At 41.0% G+C, this 17,073-nt stretch overlaps 1 protein-coding gene across 3 annotated transcripts in view; it reads left to right on the plus strand.

Moving 5' to 3' along the window:
• Positions 1 to 17,073, plus strand: part of ADCY4 (adenylate cyclase 4) — a 129,081-nt gene that overhangs the window by 106,111 nt on the left and 5,897 nt on the right. For all 3 annotated transcript variants that reach the window (XM_087947306.1, XM_087947308.1, XM_087947307.1), the window contains 6 exons: positions 2,832 to 2,916; positions 5,157 to 5,315; positions 11,762 to 11,908; positions 13,592 to 13,699; positions 14,824 to 14,938; positions 16,589 to 16,713. In XM_087947306.1, the coding sequence (XP_087803432.1) occupies positions 2,832 to 2,916; positions 5,157 to 5,315; positions 11,762 to 11,908; positions 13,592 to 13,699; positions 14,824 to 14,938; positions 16,589 to 16,713 (739 nt within the window). The remainder of the gene's footprint in view (positions 1 to 2,831; positions 2,917 to 5,156; positions 5,316 to 11,761; positions 11,909 to 13,591; positions 13,700 to 14,823; positions 14,939 to 16,588; positions 16,714 to 17,073) is intronic.

Raw genomic sequence — 17,073 nt, forward strand, 5'->3', positions numbered from 1 at the left:
ATGGAGCATGACATAAGTGATGCAGAAAAGAACAATAGAAATGATCAAGGAGCTGTAGCAACTTCCTTCCAATGATAGCACCATCACCACCGCCAATGTAAAAGCTGGTTAACAGACACTGTTATGATTTGGGAGATGTTTAAAGTTATGCCCATCTGGTTAGGTGGCTTTTAAAGGAAGATTAGATTAATGGTCAGATATTCGTTGAGGCCATTGTCTTTAAAGCCTTCACAGAAGATCATGATCCAAGAAGGGTAGTATGAATATACGTTACTGGAAGGTAACAACACAAGTTTGTTGACTCAGGATCTGCTTAAGGAAGTCCCCAAAACATCAGGCTAGGGGACTGTTGGAAATCTGATTCTGGATTAGAAGGACTTTTGGTTTCACCCAAGAGGTGTCTTCATGTGTTCTTATAGCATGGTTGTTGTAGAACTCAGACAAATACTCTTGAGATTATGTGATTTTGATGGTTTCTTGTGGATGTTCATCTTTCACAATTCAATTCAAACCTTTATTGTCAATGCACAACATGTGTACAATGAAATTGTCTAAGTTGCACTCCCTCAGTGCAACCCCCCAACACAAATGCATCTCAATAACTCACAGTGAAAAAAAGAAAATCACTTATTCAGTAAATCATACTAACAAACACACAATCCTCTATACATATATGTGCAGAACATAACATTATATTATATTGCACCAATGCAATGAACATGTTGCACCGGCCCTGTGAGTCTATCATACTACATAATTATGATGTTATGTTACATTCAGGAGTCTGACAGCCCATGGATAGCCCAAGGAAGCATATCATCATATCCAACAATTTAATTGCCTTAGAGTAAACATTTTGGTTATGTTTAGATGAAAAATTACTTTGATGTCATCCGTTCCTAGAAGACATGAATCACCTAAACTTGATTTCACTGAAGAACAGATTCAGATGATCAGGAACTACTTAGGTCAGGGTTGTCAAACTGGTGGCCTGCAGGCCAGATGTGTTATGTGCAGGCCACAGCTACCCCAGCTCCTCAGAGGCAAAAAATTTCACAATACATCATGATACGACATGTGACATGATCAAGTTTGACACCCATGACTTAGATGGTTAGTATATTTATCACACCAGGTGGCTTTTAGCTGTAACTTGTGGGTTTGAAATTATGTCAGACCTTCTTATTTTGTTCTTTCTTAGATGAGAATTAAAGGAAACAGTATTCCTCGAATATATTTTCCCCCCACGTTTGGAAAGCTAATGAGCCTGATATATAGCCTCAAGTTATTGAAGATTACAATGGTATAGATAAAATATTACTGATATATCTTGTTCATAAAATTACAAAACACACATATATTTTTGTGCTGATGTAAAAAAAATGAAATGAAAGAAGCAAGCAAACCAACAAAAATGACATGAAACATAAATGAAACCAACACCGAGCAGAACTGTTTTGGTTACCTGGCTCTCAGTTATAGAAAAAGGAGAAGTACAATCTCTTCTGAAGAATGACTGTGTAAATTAAGGCATTCACTAGAATCACAAATCACAGCAAGAGACATTTTTGCCTTGTCTTTCACCAGGAATATACAAGTTCTGCTAACAATGATAGGGAGGGAAGGTTATATCACCTTGATTAATGGTTGCCTGCGGGCTTTTTTGTGCTTCAGAAGAGAACCATTCATGTTGCAGAAATGAAATGATTCTTAGTTTCTCCATCTTTTTTTATCCATGCAACAATAAATAGCATTATTTGGCTGTAAAAAAGAATTTGGCTGTGAAAAAAATAAAACATGAGCCACCATTATGATGCAATTACTAAAAAGGCGTGTCTTTAGAGGAGCATAGAGTCCAGATCACAGTAAGCCACTGTTCGAACTTGGGATAAAGATCTAACTCAATTGAAAATACTGTTTCTAAGTTTGGCCATATTAATTTATATGAGAGATGACTGACAGGAGATATGACAGCCATCTTCAATTCTCTGAAGGACTATCAAACAGAAGAGGGAATAGACATACTTTATGAGATTATGGGACAGCAGATTCATGACCAATGAATTAGAAGTGCAAGGAAGAAGGTTTAGGCTACATATCAAGAAGTCTCTTCACTAGAGGTCTTCAAAGCAGGTTCTACATGGTCATTGGTCAGAAATGCTCTACTTCAGGGGTCCCAATCCCTGGCCCACTGCCCATTGGGAACCAGGCTGCCGAAACAGCAGGCAAGAGTGTGAACTTTCATTTGCGTATGCGTTGGATTTTGGTTACACTTGCAAAAAACATTCCTTCCACTGCTGCTGAAACTGTTGAAGCTTCAGCTGCCACCACTGGTCCACAGAATTAAAAAGGTTGGGCACCCCTGCTCTTGAAAATCCTGCACTGATGATTTTTATGGTACCTTCCAAGAATGTAATTCTATGATCTGTTGAATACAGGAGGGTCAGATGGCTATGTAATTGTATGTGGTTGATTGATAATTGTAAAAAAAATATGGAATAGGACATGGACAGAGACAACACAGACAGGACCACGTTAAATCTTTAAAAAAAAAAAAACTACTGCTGGGCAGTGAAAAGAGAAGACATTTTTACCAACTTCTTCCATTTGACTTTGGTTCCTCTTATCAAATTCACAAAACTAAATAGGGAGCAATATTTAACACAGCACTAGCCTGAATAAAGACCCAGCCTGTTTAGAAATGACTTCCTGTTACTTTTGCAAAGATCATATGAGTGGTATGGTAACTCCAGATGAATATATTGTGCTCCAGAAGGTCATTCTAGAAGAATAGACCAGGAATGATGTTCTCTGTAACTCCATTCTTTCAGACCTGGGGTACTAAAGGAGCCGAAGGTGATGGGAGCATTCTCATTCTTTGTTTTCTTCTTCACCCTCTTGGGTCTGGCTAGACAGGTGAGTTTCCTCCAGTTCCCACTTTAATTCAGTTTGTGAATGCGACTTCTTTGATTGTTGTCTTTCATATCTCTCCATATCTCATAAGCTTAGGGCTGAGTGACAATACAGAACCTGCCCCATTTCTCATCTGCAATAGAGAAGAACTTCCTGGTAGGACCAACGAAAGGATTGTCACATAAGCTTCAGGTTGGGTGACAAACCTATACTTGCATTGGTCTTACCAGGAAGTTCTCCTTTATTACAGATAAGAAGTAGGACAGGCTCTGTATTGCACTCACAAAATGCACCTTGGGGAAGTTGGTTTGGGTGAAATTGGAGGGCAATTTTCCCATCACTCTTTCAAAGTCACCTTTTCACATCCTGCCATCCTTTCCTCTTTTGTGGTTTGAGGCTTTGAAAATCTTTACTAATGTTTTTCCACCAGCATTCAAAAAGTTGTGGTCAAATGTGGTTAAAGCGCCTGTCTGTTTTTACAGGAATCTGGCTTTGTTCTTCTTATTTGCAAATGAGAGAGTTTTCATGCAGTCAGTAACTGATTTGATGAAAAATAGAGCATGGTAGAAAAAAATGTTTCAAATACAATCTTATGTAAGAACTGGTTTTTCAAAATACAATGTTCTTAAAGTGATTTTTCTTGGAACCTAATTTGGTTCATTATTGGAAAAAGGCAAAACCCAAACCTTTTTCTTTGTAATCACTTTACTGCTTAATAAAAACCACAAATTCATCATATTGTAGCACAGCACAGCACAGCACAGCACAGCACAGCACAGCACAGCACAGCACAGCACAGCACAGCACAGCATAGCAAGTTGGGGGGGACCTTGGAGGTCATCTGGCCGAACCATTTGCTTGACCATTTCAGACAAATGGAAGTTCAGTCTCTTCTTGAAACCCTTCAGTGATGGGGTACCTACAATTTCTGGAGGCAAGTCATTCCACTGGTTAATTGTCCTCTCTGTCAGGAAATTTCTCTGTAGTTCTATCTAGGTTGCTTCTCTCCCTGATTAGTTTCCATCCATTATTTCTTATCCTGCCTTCATGTGCTTTGGAGAATAGCTTGACTCCCTCTTCTTTGTGGCAGCCCCTTAGATATTGGAACCCTGCTATCATATCACTCCTAGTCCCTTTTTTCATTAAACTAGACATACATAATTTCTGCAACTATTCTTTGTATGCTTTTACCCTTTAGTCTAAAAACATTTGATAGATTTTCTAGGCATTCTATACAGTGCTAGCTTTTCACACATTGCCAGTAACACATCCACAGTGCATGTCATATTGATGCAATCTTATCTCACTCTGCGTGTGTCTGCTGAGATGTGGTCTCAGAAGGTTAAGGCACCAGGCTAGAAATCTATAAATTCTAATCCTGTTTTAGGCATAAAAGGCAGCTGGATGACTTGGGCCAATCACTATCTCTCAGCCCAATTCACCTCACAGGATTATTTTGGGGAAAATAAGACAAGAAAGATATATCAGATATGTTTGCTGTCCTTGTGTCACTTATAACAATAATAAAGGCAGGATATACATTAAATAAATGAATAAATTAAAAAAAAATAAGCTTCAGAAAGAAGCTTCAGGTAGAAGAGAATTGGGGGAAAAATCTGCTTGATGTAGTGGGACATTTTTCCCATATGCAAAAAGGTGGCATGATCAAGACAACAACCAGGGCAAAAAAAGAATGTATTTCTATATGGTACTTCACATCTTCAGAGACATACTGAACTTTATATCAGTAGCTTATATAAATATTTTATGAATGTGTTTGAAAGACTGGGAAGAACGTATATGTCTCTATTAAGAGTTACAGTAGTTTTAATGACCTAAGATTATTTGTGGTCCTGGGGAGAGGGGATATATTGTTTAAATCTCCACTTTCCAGGAGTGTGTGGGATAGGAGCACTTTTTGATAACTTCTAAGTTTATGACTTTGTATATTCCATCCTTCAAATTGTTGCATAATATTTATTATTTATTCAGTCAAAGCACTGCCAAGAACACTCCCACCAACCCTGACAGGGCAAGCCACTAATATATAACAATAAAAGCAAATACCACACCCTTCTAGTATTGATGATGCTACCTAGTTTGGTAATGAAACATCTGTCAGAAAACCATCAAGCTCAGAGAGCATCAAGGAAACTCAAAGTTCAACCTGGAGCTAAAAATATTCTCTAGTGCTTTGAAAAAGATAAGGTTTTCACTGCAAAACTGAATCTTCTTTTTCTCAGAATGAGTATTACTGCCGCTTAGATTTTCTCTGGAAAAAGAAGTTCAAGAAAGAACGCGAAGAGATTGAAACCATGGAGAATCTCAACCGAGTCCTGCTGGAAAATGTTCTCCCAGCTGATGTAGCTCAGCAGTTCATTCGCCAGAACCGGTGCAATACGGTGAGCCTTGAAGGTTGATATTTCATTGATGATGCCACAGAGAGATGTGAAGCCAAACCATGCTAATGTTACTTGGCTAAATTCTTGACACATTGCCAACACAGGTTGGAGGAACAAGAAGAAAGATGGCAGGAAGGAATATTTTGCTCATCTATCAGAATTTTTTTTTGAGGGGGTGTGTGTCTTTTTAATCCACCTTGAAGTTGGCTGCTAAAGTTGGGGTCTTGAATTGGGTTGCAGAAACAAAACAGGTTACAGGCTCCATCATCTAGGGAGCTACATTTGGTGGGCCCTTTTCTGCTGTGGCATTCACATTGTAGAATCTTCTTCCCCAGGTATGAGGTTGGCTTTATCACTCCTGAGCTTTAAAGGTCCCCCAAGACCTGGTTAATTATTTATTTTATTTTATTATTTTATTTTATTATTTAGTTATTTGTCAAACATGTACAACAAGTATAGGTATGAACATAAACATGAACAAGGAAATAAATACAGATAAATGTGGACAGTAAGACAAGGCGGTAGGCACACTGATGCTCTTATGCACACCCCCTTTATGGACTTTTAAGGAATGGGGTGAGGTCCACAGTAAACAGTTTGAGGTTGAAGCTGTGAGGGGTTGAGGCTGTAACAATGGAGTCAGGTAGGGTATTCCAGACTTCGACCACTCTGTTGCTGAAGTCGTATTTTCTTCAATCGAGTTTGGAGTGGTTTACCTTAAGTTTATATCAGTTGTTTGGCCATGCATTATTGAAGCTAAAGAAGTCATTGGTGGGCAAGATGTTATAGCAGACAATTTCATGAACAATGCTTAGATCGGACTGCAGGTAATGCAGTTCCAAATGGTCCAAGTCCAAAATTTCAAGCCTGGAGGCATAGGGAATTCTATTGTGAGTAGAGGAGTGGAGTACTCTGCAAAATAAATATCTTTGAACCTGCTCAATCATGTTAATGTCCGATATACAGTGTGGGTTCCAGGCAGATGAGTTGTATTTGAGAATTTGTCTGGCAAAGGTTTTATATGCCCTGGTTAGCAATTCAATGTTACCGGAGAAGAAGTTTCACAAAATAAAGTTATGCTAGCAGGCTTGGAGAAACCTGAGGACAAGTGAACTCATGAGGTAGATTCTTTATTATTAACAACCCCAGGGGTGGGATTCCACCGGTATAACAACCAGTTTGGTAATTGCATGCTTTGGATGCAAACGTTCACGCTCTGCATTTGAAAAAGCCCATACTGCTCTGCCAAGCGAACCAGCTGTGCTCTAAACAAAAGAGATAAAGCACATGAAAGAGCAGGGGCAGGTGGGCAGGCCCACATGCACATCGCAGAGAACCAGTTTGGAGCAAGCTGATCATCGGAACAATGATCCAGTCCTAACCAGTAGAATCCCACCCCTGAACAACCCCCTTTCTATTAGTCTTTTTTCCTGTTTTAGTTCTGCTTTCATAGCTTTTAATGTTCTTATTTGTCAGCTGCCACTTTACGCTTGCTTGGGTGCTTCACTAACATGGTAACAACCTGCCATGAACTCTGGGGAGGGAGAATGCTGGGGGGAATAAAAGTACTGCTACATCGCTCCAAGATGCTGCTTCAAGGCCATCTGGCTGGGAGAAGAACGGAGTTGCATACCAACCTACGTTTGAAGTTGCCATTCTGAAAACTGTTGTATATGACCAAATATGGCCAAGGAGAGGAGTCGGCTAATAGACTCCACTCATTGGCCCAGCCGCTGGTGGGAAAAACAAAGTCCGGTCAATGGCTGAAGCTTTGGACAGTGCCGGCTATAAAAGCCAGTGCCAGCCGAGGCTGAGCGGCTTTTTCTGAACTGATTTTTAAATAAAGGCTGCTTACCAGTTCCCTGCATCCTGCCTCTCATTTCCCACGCAGACCCCTCTATGGCCCATCTCTGTCCTATCTGGCCAGCCGCTACAACTTCTACACATGGAGCCAGAAGGAGGGAGAGACAATCAACTCATTCGTGGCAGATCTATGCAGAATTGCAAAGAACTGCAGATTCCCAGATACTGAGGGGATGATCTGGGACTGGATCATCCTAGGAACAAAGGATCCCGTGCTACAAAAGAAAATCCTGGCCCATGAGGACATCTCCTTCCAAGAAGCCATCGATGAAGCCAGAGCCGCCAAATCATCTGACAACTCAGTGGCATGGATCCAAGGGAGCGGAAGAGCCCATGCAACTGGGACTGAATGCCTGCCAAGGCCCAGTGAGTCCGCCTCCGACACCAGCGATGATGATGATGGTAGAGATGTACATAAGCTGAGGTCCGGTAAGTCAGGTGGGAACCCGGGAACCCAAGAGTGTGGTGGCTGCGGCAGAAACCACCTCTGATCTGTGTGCCGTTTTAAAGACACTGTATGCCGGAGATGCAAGCGTAGAGGCCACATCACAGACGTATGCCGTGTGACACAACTGATGAGCAAGCAGGGCCAGTGAGCCGCGTCACCCACAAAACAACATGGCCACCAAGGGGGAGGGTGGAAGAACCATGGTGGGAGATTCAAAAAGAGGGAAAACTCCAGGGAAGAGGAAACAGGCCAGAGTGAGATGCACCGATGCTTTTGAAGCAAACAAAATAACAGCCATGGTCGGAATCAAGGGCAAACGTTTCCATATGGAAGTGGACTCGGGGTCCTATATATTCATGATATTGTGGGACACCCTTAAAAAACTCTTACCCAAGCAACGGTGTGACCAATAGGAACCTCAAGCCATTATTTTGAGAGACTACCAGGGCCGGCGCATACCGGTCCTGGGAAAAAAGACTGCATGCATGGAGTATGGCACCTTCTGCAGAAGCCTACCACTCACAATAGTAGACCAAAGCGTACCCAGTCTGCTTGGTAGAGAATGGTTCCTGCCACTTCAGATAAGCATCGCTGGCATCCACGCAACAGAGACGACCTCCCCCCTGACTGACTAGAGACATCGTGGAACTGGAACGAGAATTCACCAACATCTTCGACGACAAACTGGGCAAGTACACAAGGACCCCTATATCATTTAATTTAGACCTCAATATCGCCCTGGTCCACCTCAAGCCGCGGTGAGTCCCATTTGCCCTCCGACCAAAAGTCGAGGAACAACTGGACAAATTAATAGCCTAGAACCGATAGACTATGCCAAATGGGAGACCCTGATTGTGATTCTGGTTAAGCCAGACAGATCGATACGAATCTGTGCTAACTATAAAATGACCCTTAATAAAGTGCTACAGCAAAGCACCTACCCAGTGCCTGTAGTCCAGCACCTCCTACACTCCCTGGGCTGGGGGACTATATTCGCTAAATTGAACCTGGCCCAGGCCTATCAGCAACTACCTGTCAACAAGGCTACTGCTGAGGCGCAAACCATCATCATGCACAGGGGGACATTCAAGTGCATAGCCCCAGGCCTGTTCCAGAGTATCATGGAGCGGTTACTGCACAACATCTCTGGAGTAATACCCTACTTTGATGATGTAATTATCTCAGCTACCAGCAGGGAGCAATTGATGAAACATCTAAGGGCAGTCCTGAAAGATTCCAGGAGGCAGGATTGAAATTAAAGAGAAACAAATGTCACATAGCGGTCCCACAGGTAGAATTCTTGGGGTTTCTAATTGATGCTGCAGGCATCAGACCCACAAACGGGAAGCTTAAAGCCATACGGGAAGACCCCATGCCACAAAACAAAGCAGAGCTGCAAGCATTCCTAGGGTTGCTGAACTTTTACAATGTGTTTCTGCCGCAGCAAGTGACCATTGCGGAACCGCTCCACAGGCTGCTCGATAAAATGGTGAGCTGGACTTGGGGACAACATGAGGCCAAAGCATTTAAAAAAATAAAAAGCATCTTAACATCAGACAGTGTTCTCATCCAATACAGCGAGATGCTACCGTTAACATTAACCTGTAACGCCTCCCCCTACGACATCGGAGCAGTCCTCAGCCAAAAACTACCCAATAGAACTGAAGCCCCTATCACTTATTTCTCAAAGACACTATCTAAACCACAAAGAAATTACAGCCAGATCGACAAGGAAGCACTTGCCGCGGTCGCAGGGGTAAAGCGTTTCCATGAGTACCTGTACAGCAGTCAGTTCGACCTCATCACTGATCATAAGCCCTTACTTGGCATTTTTGCTGGTGACAAACCCACACCGAACATCCTGTCCCCCAGGATGTTGAGATGGACAGTATTCTTGGCAACATACAGCTACAGCTGGCCAGGGACAGACATTGCCCACACCCATGCCCTCAGTCGTTGCCCCCTTCCAGACACCACTAAAGACCCAGCGCCATCCACGACAGTGCTACTAATAGAGAACATACAGCCTGGGATGATGACGTCCACAGAGATCACGAGACTCACCACTCACAACAAAACCATGGCACAGATTTTGGACTGGGTGTGGAGGGGATGGCTGGAGGCAACACAGGGGGAGGAATACAAACCATGCCAAAATAGGCAAGCCAAGCTGTCAGTACTGAAGGGTTGTCTACTATGGGGGGACCAGGTAGTAATTCCCCCCATTAAGAAATAAAATATTAGAAATGCTTCATGAGGACCACCCCGGAATAGTCTGGATGAAAGCCCTAGCCAGAAGCTACATATGGTGATGGGGGATGGACAAGGAGATAGAAACCTGGGTTGCCACTTGCACACATTGCCAAGAATCTAGGCCAGCACCCTCGGCCGCGAGACCCAGAAAATGGGAAACACCCACCACACCAGCGAGAGTTGTTGAAAACATAGGGCCAAGGTCCTACAGAGTAGAGATGGAGGAAGGGAAGCTATAGGAATGACACATTGATCAGCTACGAGGCCGGGTCCTGAGCACAGACAACCAGCCAATCACCCGACACGCAACAACTAAACAACCCAGGCCACAAACACCAACCCCACAGGCACAAACCCCTGAACAACAACAACAGAGACACTTATCTTGCAAAGAGGAAGTCCCACGGGGTCCTTCTGAGGTGTCAGGCTCGATGGTCCCTGCCGTGCCAGTAACAAGCTTCAAGACGATTCCACTGGCATGGACCGGAGCAGCGGCAGACCTGTCTACTCGGGCTGCTGCCCCAGGAAGTGAGGTGTGCAGGTCCGGTCGCGCCCATCAAAGTCCCACCTACTTATGCGATTACATACGGTAGGCGGGCACTGATTGGAGGAACACTAACTAAGAGGTGAGGGGTGCTGTGTATGACCAAATATGGCCAAGGAGTGGAGTCGGCTAATAGACTCCACTCATTGGCCCAGCCGCTGGTGGGAAAAACAAAGTCCTGTCAGTGGCTGAAACTTTGAACAGCACCGGCTATAAAAGCCAGCGCCAGCCGAGGCTGAACGGCTTTTTCTGAACTGATTTTTAAATAAAGGCTGTTTTCCAGTTCCCCGTGTCCTGCCTCTCATTTCCTGCATGGACCCCTCGAACAAAAACATCTTACCTGAACCTGATTTGCCATGGGTAGTCAGAGATATGAGATATAAGGGAGGGAAAAATTGAACGTAGGGAGTTTTGCATGTCATTCTCAGTTCTAGCTATACACTACTGCAATGCACTTGATTTCTAATAAAACTATACCTTTCTCAACAAATGAAGACCAGGGTCATTTTTATTTAGAGGTTTAAGTGCTGGCAGGTCTGATATTAATAATTATTAGGTTTTATGTAATTTATTTATAACATTTATTTACTCATCTTCTTCTATCAAAACAACTCTGGGTGGCTTAAAAGCATTAAAACAATAGAATTTTAATATTTCTAAAATGCTAAAAGTGGAAATCACAATCAAAATAAAATTATCGTTAAAAGACAGGGAGGGAGGAAACAGGATGCAAGGGGGAGGAGGAGGTGGAATTGCCTCTTAATTGTTTGTAGTGATTGTTCTTATTGTTTTGTAACTGTTTATAACAATTGCTTTATATATTTAATTGTTTTATGGGATTGTTGCATGCTGCCCAGAGTCACGTTCCATGAGATGGGAAGCCATATAAATTTGGTAATGAAATAAAATAAAACAATAGAAAACTTGTGCTGCTGTTCAGCATTTTCCTTACCTGAGCTGACAAAAGAGGCTTCTTGGGTTTCTAGGCTGCCATGACAAGCATGAAACTCATGATCCAAAACATCACAGCCCAGCGTGTATTCAAAGGCATGCTCTCCATTTGGTTTTGCGGTAGGACAAGCATATCCAAAGAATTGGATCTGTTGTAGCTGTGTTGCAATGGTTAAGCTATCCTTTCTGATCTTCCAGGGAGGTTGAAGATTTATCTATCTATCTATCTATCTATCTAATATATCACCTATTTGCCATCCATCTCCTGAAGAAATGATAATTTAATCTTTTCCTATCATTCTGTAGGTGGTAGAGTTTGAATATCCTTGGTGTGGAAGTTTAAGGATTGCTGAATTTGAATAACTCTCAGTCTTTCTCTGCCAGCAGGATCTCTATCATCAATCTTATGATTGTGTCTGTGTTCTCTTTGCTTCGATCCCGGACTTCAAAGAATTTTATTCTGAATCTAATGTCAACCATGAAGGACTTGAATGCCTCCGACTGCTCAACGAGATCATTGCTGACTTTGATGAGGTATGGGGAAATATAGGTACCTGTAGGTAGCTGCGTGCATTTATATCTTCTCATTCTTTCTTGTCTCTCTGTGTGTATATGTGTGCACATATACCTACATACATGCAGTTATACACATGCATAATTTTTATACTTCTTTCCAATTATTCCCACAAGTATTCATACTTGTAAAAATGTCAATAAAAAGTTAGAAAAAAGTCCAAATGAAGCAAACAGCATATATAAAATGCATCTTATATTAGCAGAAATTCCATACAAAATGCATTAAAATGTGAAGGATAACTTAAATACAGATGGATGCAGAGAGAAGGTGAGACAGATTTATGAACAAGCAAAAGAATATGCTTATTCTGTTTCATCTGCCAACAGAAATTTCTCTCAATTACATTTTTACTCCAGTTTATATAAAAACTGTTTGAACAGCTTATGCTTAATAGATTCTCTCTTCCTTACACTGGCCTCTTCTTCTTGTAAGACAGAGAAATCATCATAATCAGAGTTAATTGTGCATAAGTGAAAACGGCTGCTTATGTGTGCTGTAACCTAATCAACATCAGCAGATCTCATGACAGTTCAGTTTATTTCTAGGAAATAGAATGTTTGAATAAATAAATAATTCATACCTAAGGGACCAAACATCACCCAATCACAGCCAACAGCCAATAATTATTCAAAATAAAAGTGCACCACCTTTTGAGTCATCAAAGGTCACAGTTAACATTTGGGAAGGGCTCAGGGTCAAAAGCTTGTTGGTTTGTAGGCTAGGCTGGAATTTGAAGGGAGGAATTATTGGGATGTGGACAGAGATTTTGTTTTTTATCATGATATTCCTTGTTTTGGATTTAAACTATAATTTCCAACTATTTGCTATCACAAAATGGTGGAAATTATGTTCCAGCAGTTTTGATCAAGGGAAGTTCTAAAGATCTCAAAACATGGCTTTTAATTCCCAATTAAAATAATAAGATGTGAGATAGTGATAGAATTTGAGGAATCTATGATCTGGATTAGCAGAATACTAGGTTAGGAAATAGAAACATCCCATGACATTATACTATATTCTGATTATAATTAAATAAGTAGAATAAGCTTAATTAAATTCAGAATGAAAAGAAGCTGAGGAAACAGAAATATACTAGTGTAAAAAAATTAAAGAGGTCCCAATGGTACATTAATAAAACTGGCATCGTGTAATTCTTCTTCAAGTGAACTGCTTCAAATTGAAATTGAAAATGACAGATTATTACTGTCTTTCATGTGGCTTTTTTTTTTAGAAAAGCCAATATCACCATGGATGAGATCTAGTTGAATAATCTCTACAATTGTTGAAACTGTAATTTTTGGGATCCTCGGTACTCTCTGAAGTTTGTGAAAGCCCCCAACTTGAAGATGTTTCATTACCAAACTAAGCTCATTGGTATTAGAAGGGAATAGGATTTTGTTCCAATAAATTGTATAACATTTCTTATAGGCACTTCTAATTTCAGTCTCAGAATTGTAAGAACCATCCGTGCTCAGAGATGACATCTGCCTGATTGTATCACCATCACAATTCAGACTCAAAATGCATCTGACTAAATACCTTTCAGAGAAAAATGCTAAGCTAGATAAATGATTGATATGCAAAAGTGTCTTAGCTTTTGAACTATCGGAATAAATTATTTTCTATCTTTCTTTTAATAGCTCCTTCTGAAACCCAAGTTCAGTGGAGTTGAGAAGATCAAAACCATTGGCAGCACTTACATGGCAGCTACTGGCTTAAATGTGGCAGCTGGTCAGGATAACCAACAGGTGATATCTTCATTCAGGATTCCTTTACTCATCTTGAACCTGTCAGTGGAACTGAGATTTCATGTTCTGTTTCCACCTTGTTTCCACTTGGCATCTTCAAGGCCATATTTTTGGTGTTTATTAGTTACATCTTTTTTGTATGAATTATTTGAAAATATAGGATCTTTTAATTTTGGAATGGTTCCATAATTTTGCTCTTTGGGATCCTGGGACATATGTTTGAAAGTATATATGCATATGAATGGAATGTGTATGATAAGGAATCTGTAGAGATCAGAGGGAATGACTGTGAGGAACAGGAGAAAGAATCACTACAAAAGCAAGGATTAGATAAGAGGTGAATGAGTCTAGAGCAGGTATATAGCTTCAGTAAGCATCTCAGACTGGGATCTCCTTAGGTTCACTGGAAGAACATGAAGATAAAAGGGAAGGAGGGGAGAATCTAATTCAAATTTGCAACTTCTGTCACTGTAGCACTACAAGAAAAGTAGTACAAGTAGCCCTTGACTTACAACCACTTAGTGATCAGTGTTAGTGTTTAATGAACATTCAAAGTTACAATGACACTGAAAAAAGTGATTTATGAGCAGTCCTCGCATTTATGTCCATCACAGCACCCCCATGTCCCTGTGATCAAAATGGGGTTGCTTGGCAACTAACATGTATTTACAATAGTTGCAGGGTCTTAGGATCATGTGACCACCCTTTGTGACTTTCCCAACTGGCTTTTGCCAAGCAAAGTCAACGAGGGAGACTGGATTCACTTAATGACTGTGTGATTCATCTAATGATTCGCTTAATAACTGTGGCGAAAAAGGTTGTTAAATCAGGTGTGACTCACTTGACAAGCTTCTTGCTTAGCAATGGAAATTTTGGCCCCACTTGTAGTTGTACATTGAGGACTACATAGCATTGTTTTCCTAGTCTCATCTAACTTGAAGGGCTCACTTTGACTTTGCAGTAGCAGAATGAGAGGAAAACACATCTTAAGTACATTTGTTACTTGATCAATTTGTGCTAAGCCACTTTCCTCTTAATATTAGAGGAACCTTTGTCTCTGTGTTTTACATTTTCTATCCATTGGCTTGCGTTGATAACTCCATCTACATGGATGATTTGTGCAGGACACTGAGCGGACCTACACCCACCTGGGAACCATGGTGGAGTTTGCCATGGCTTTGGTAGCCAAGTTGGACATTATCAACAAACATTCGTTCAACACTTTCAAACTCCGTGTGGGTGAGTGTTTAATAAACTGAGCATGAACTAAGAAAATTCATTTCTATAAACATACTTTGGCTGTGAACTCACGATACGATGAAAACAGGATTTATATTTGTGGAGAAAAGGGGAAGCTGTTGTGCAAATCGAATTATTTTTCTTCTGGAGCTGAGCTATGAAAAATGTTGGCACAATTATAGAAGTGTGCTCTTAGGTTCAGCTTATGGTCACTTACTCACCTACTCACAGCCCTGGAAAATGGCCACACTCAAATTGTTTTCAGCTGAGCAATGAGGCACAAACAGTTCTTTAAAATAGAGATCCAAGGGATTTAAAATAACAGCAAACTATTACAGATTGTAAAATATATTTACTTCCTCTTACACACTCTCTTTCATTCACACTTATCCAACGTCCACAATTAGGCTGCCAGACACTAATCAGAGGGACAGAAGTTGTTAAGTCTGGGATCCAAAAACAATTCAAGCAGTAGACAGGCTTCAGGATCCCTTTTATCCCTCCAAAAGTTCTTGCTTTGTTGTTGGGAAGGGCCTTCCTATGCAGGCTCAACTCCTTTGTTGGTGACATTTGAGGAGGGGGCTTGTCACATGCTTAGGTTCAACTTTTGTCCTTTTGTTTCCTTAATGACTTACATCCTTTCCCCTGAGGGAGCTTTTCCCGGCTTTTGTCCATCCTGTTTATATGCCTTCACCAGTTTTAGGTATAGTAGTGTTGGAAGAAATATCCATCTGGTTCAGTTCCAAGCTGGGAGGAAGGCACTGAAGACAAAATGAAGGCTGGAGGCTGATTGGAAAGAGGGTCCATTTATTGATGAACAGAACCACATGTTTGTAGTTCTGGTGCATCTGAATACATGGAGTTGAGAGTGGAGGTATTTATACCTTCTCTTGGGCTTTGCACTTGACCTTTCTGTTCCTATGCAAGAGCATGTATTCTATTAGTTGTTGTTGGACTCCCATGGGGCCATGTACAAATTCTAGGGATTTGTCTGAGCTAAGTTTGGTTGAAGTTTTCTGGGGCGGATGCAATATCCTTAGGAGATTGTGCAATGTAGTGAGCTCTGTGTCTTAGTGGGTTAATCCTATCATGTCTTAATCCCTTCACCCTGGAGCTGAAAGTCTTTTGTTTTGTATGTCTTAATGGGCACAAAATATCTGCTGGGAGCAGGGAACCGGGGTTCTGAGTTTCTGTCTCCCATAAGACTTTTTCTTTTTCTTTTAAGGGAAACATTTTATCCTGCCTTTAAAAAATATTCCTCAAAATATTTCATTCTTCTAGGAAGGGGTGGGTGGTAACTTTCTACATTGGCTTCAGTCTAGCCTCACAGTGCTTGCTCAAACACCAATTGGCTTTTGAATTTTTAGCATGATTTTTTTTAAAAAGTGCTTATATTGCAATTTAATAAATAATGTTTTAAAATTTTTACATGGTGCTATAGGGAAAATAGCACAAGGCCAGGTTCTTGGATCAATGTTTGGATTGCTGGTGTACATTCACTTTAGGACATGTAGTAATGAAGGAGATAGCAACAAAAATGTGAGAAGAGAATTGATCATGAAGAGCTTGTACGAACTTTTGATCTAACACTACTTATATCCTTGCTTGATTCAATTGACGGCCATTGTTAAACTCTGGAAACTTTTGCAGGTATAAATCATGGACCAGTTGTGGCTGGGGTCATCGGAGCACAGAAACCCCAATATGATATTTGGGGAAACACTGTGAATGTAGCCAGTCGAATGGAGAGCACAGGAGTTCTGGGAAAAATACAGGTAGATATAAAAACTTTCTATGTGGTCTCCTTTCTGTGACTTGGGTCCTAGAATTTTCAATCATTCAAGAGATTTAGATGAAATAAAACTATAGAAAATGCAACTGGAGTTGGAAGTTGTTGAAATGAATATCTACCATGGTTCTTCCTCATGACAACAATATGGAAAGGTAGCATCCTTTTCCTTGTTTCTGCCATTCATGGATCAAAGGACGGGAGATGAAGACCTACATATGTTTTTCCCCAAACACATCTGGCTGAACTCTTCTGGAGACAGGCTGCCAGGCTATTGAAAATGTCCCCCTTTGTCAGTGAAATAGGGATAGGAAAATGATCTTGTTCTTCTTATCCTTGTTCTCCT

The sequence above is a fragment of the Notechis scutatus genome, chromosome Z (assembly GCF_049901735.1).
Source record: "Notechis scutatus isolate UNSWTSFEM ecotype Mainland chromosome Z, rNotScu1.2, whole genome shotgun sequence".
NCBI classification, from domain to species: domain Eukaryota; kingdom Metazoa; phylum Chordata; class Lepidosauria; order Squamata; family Elapidae; genus Notechis; species Notechis scutatus.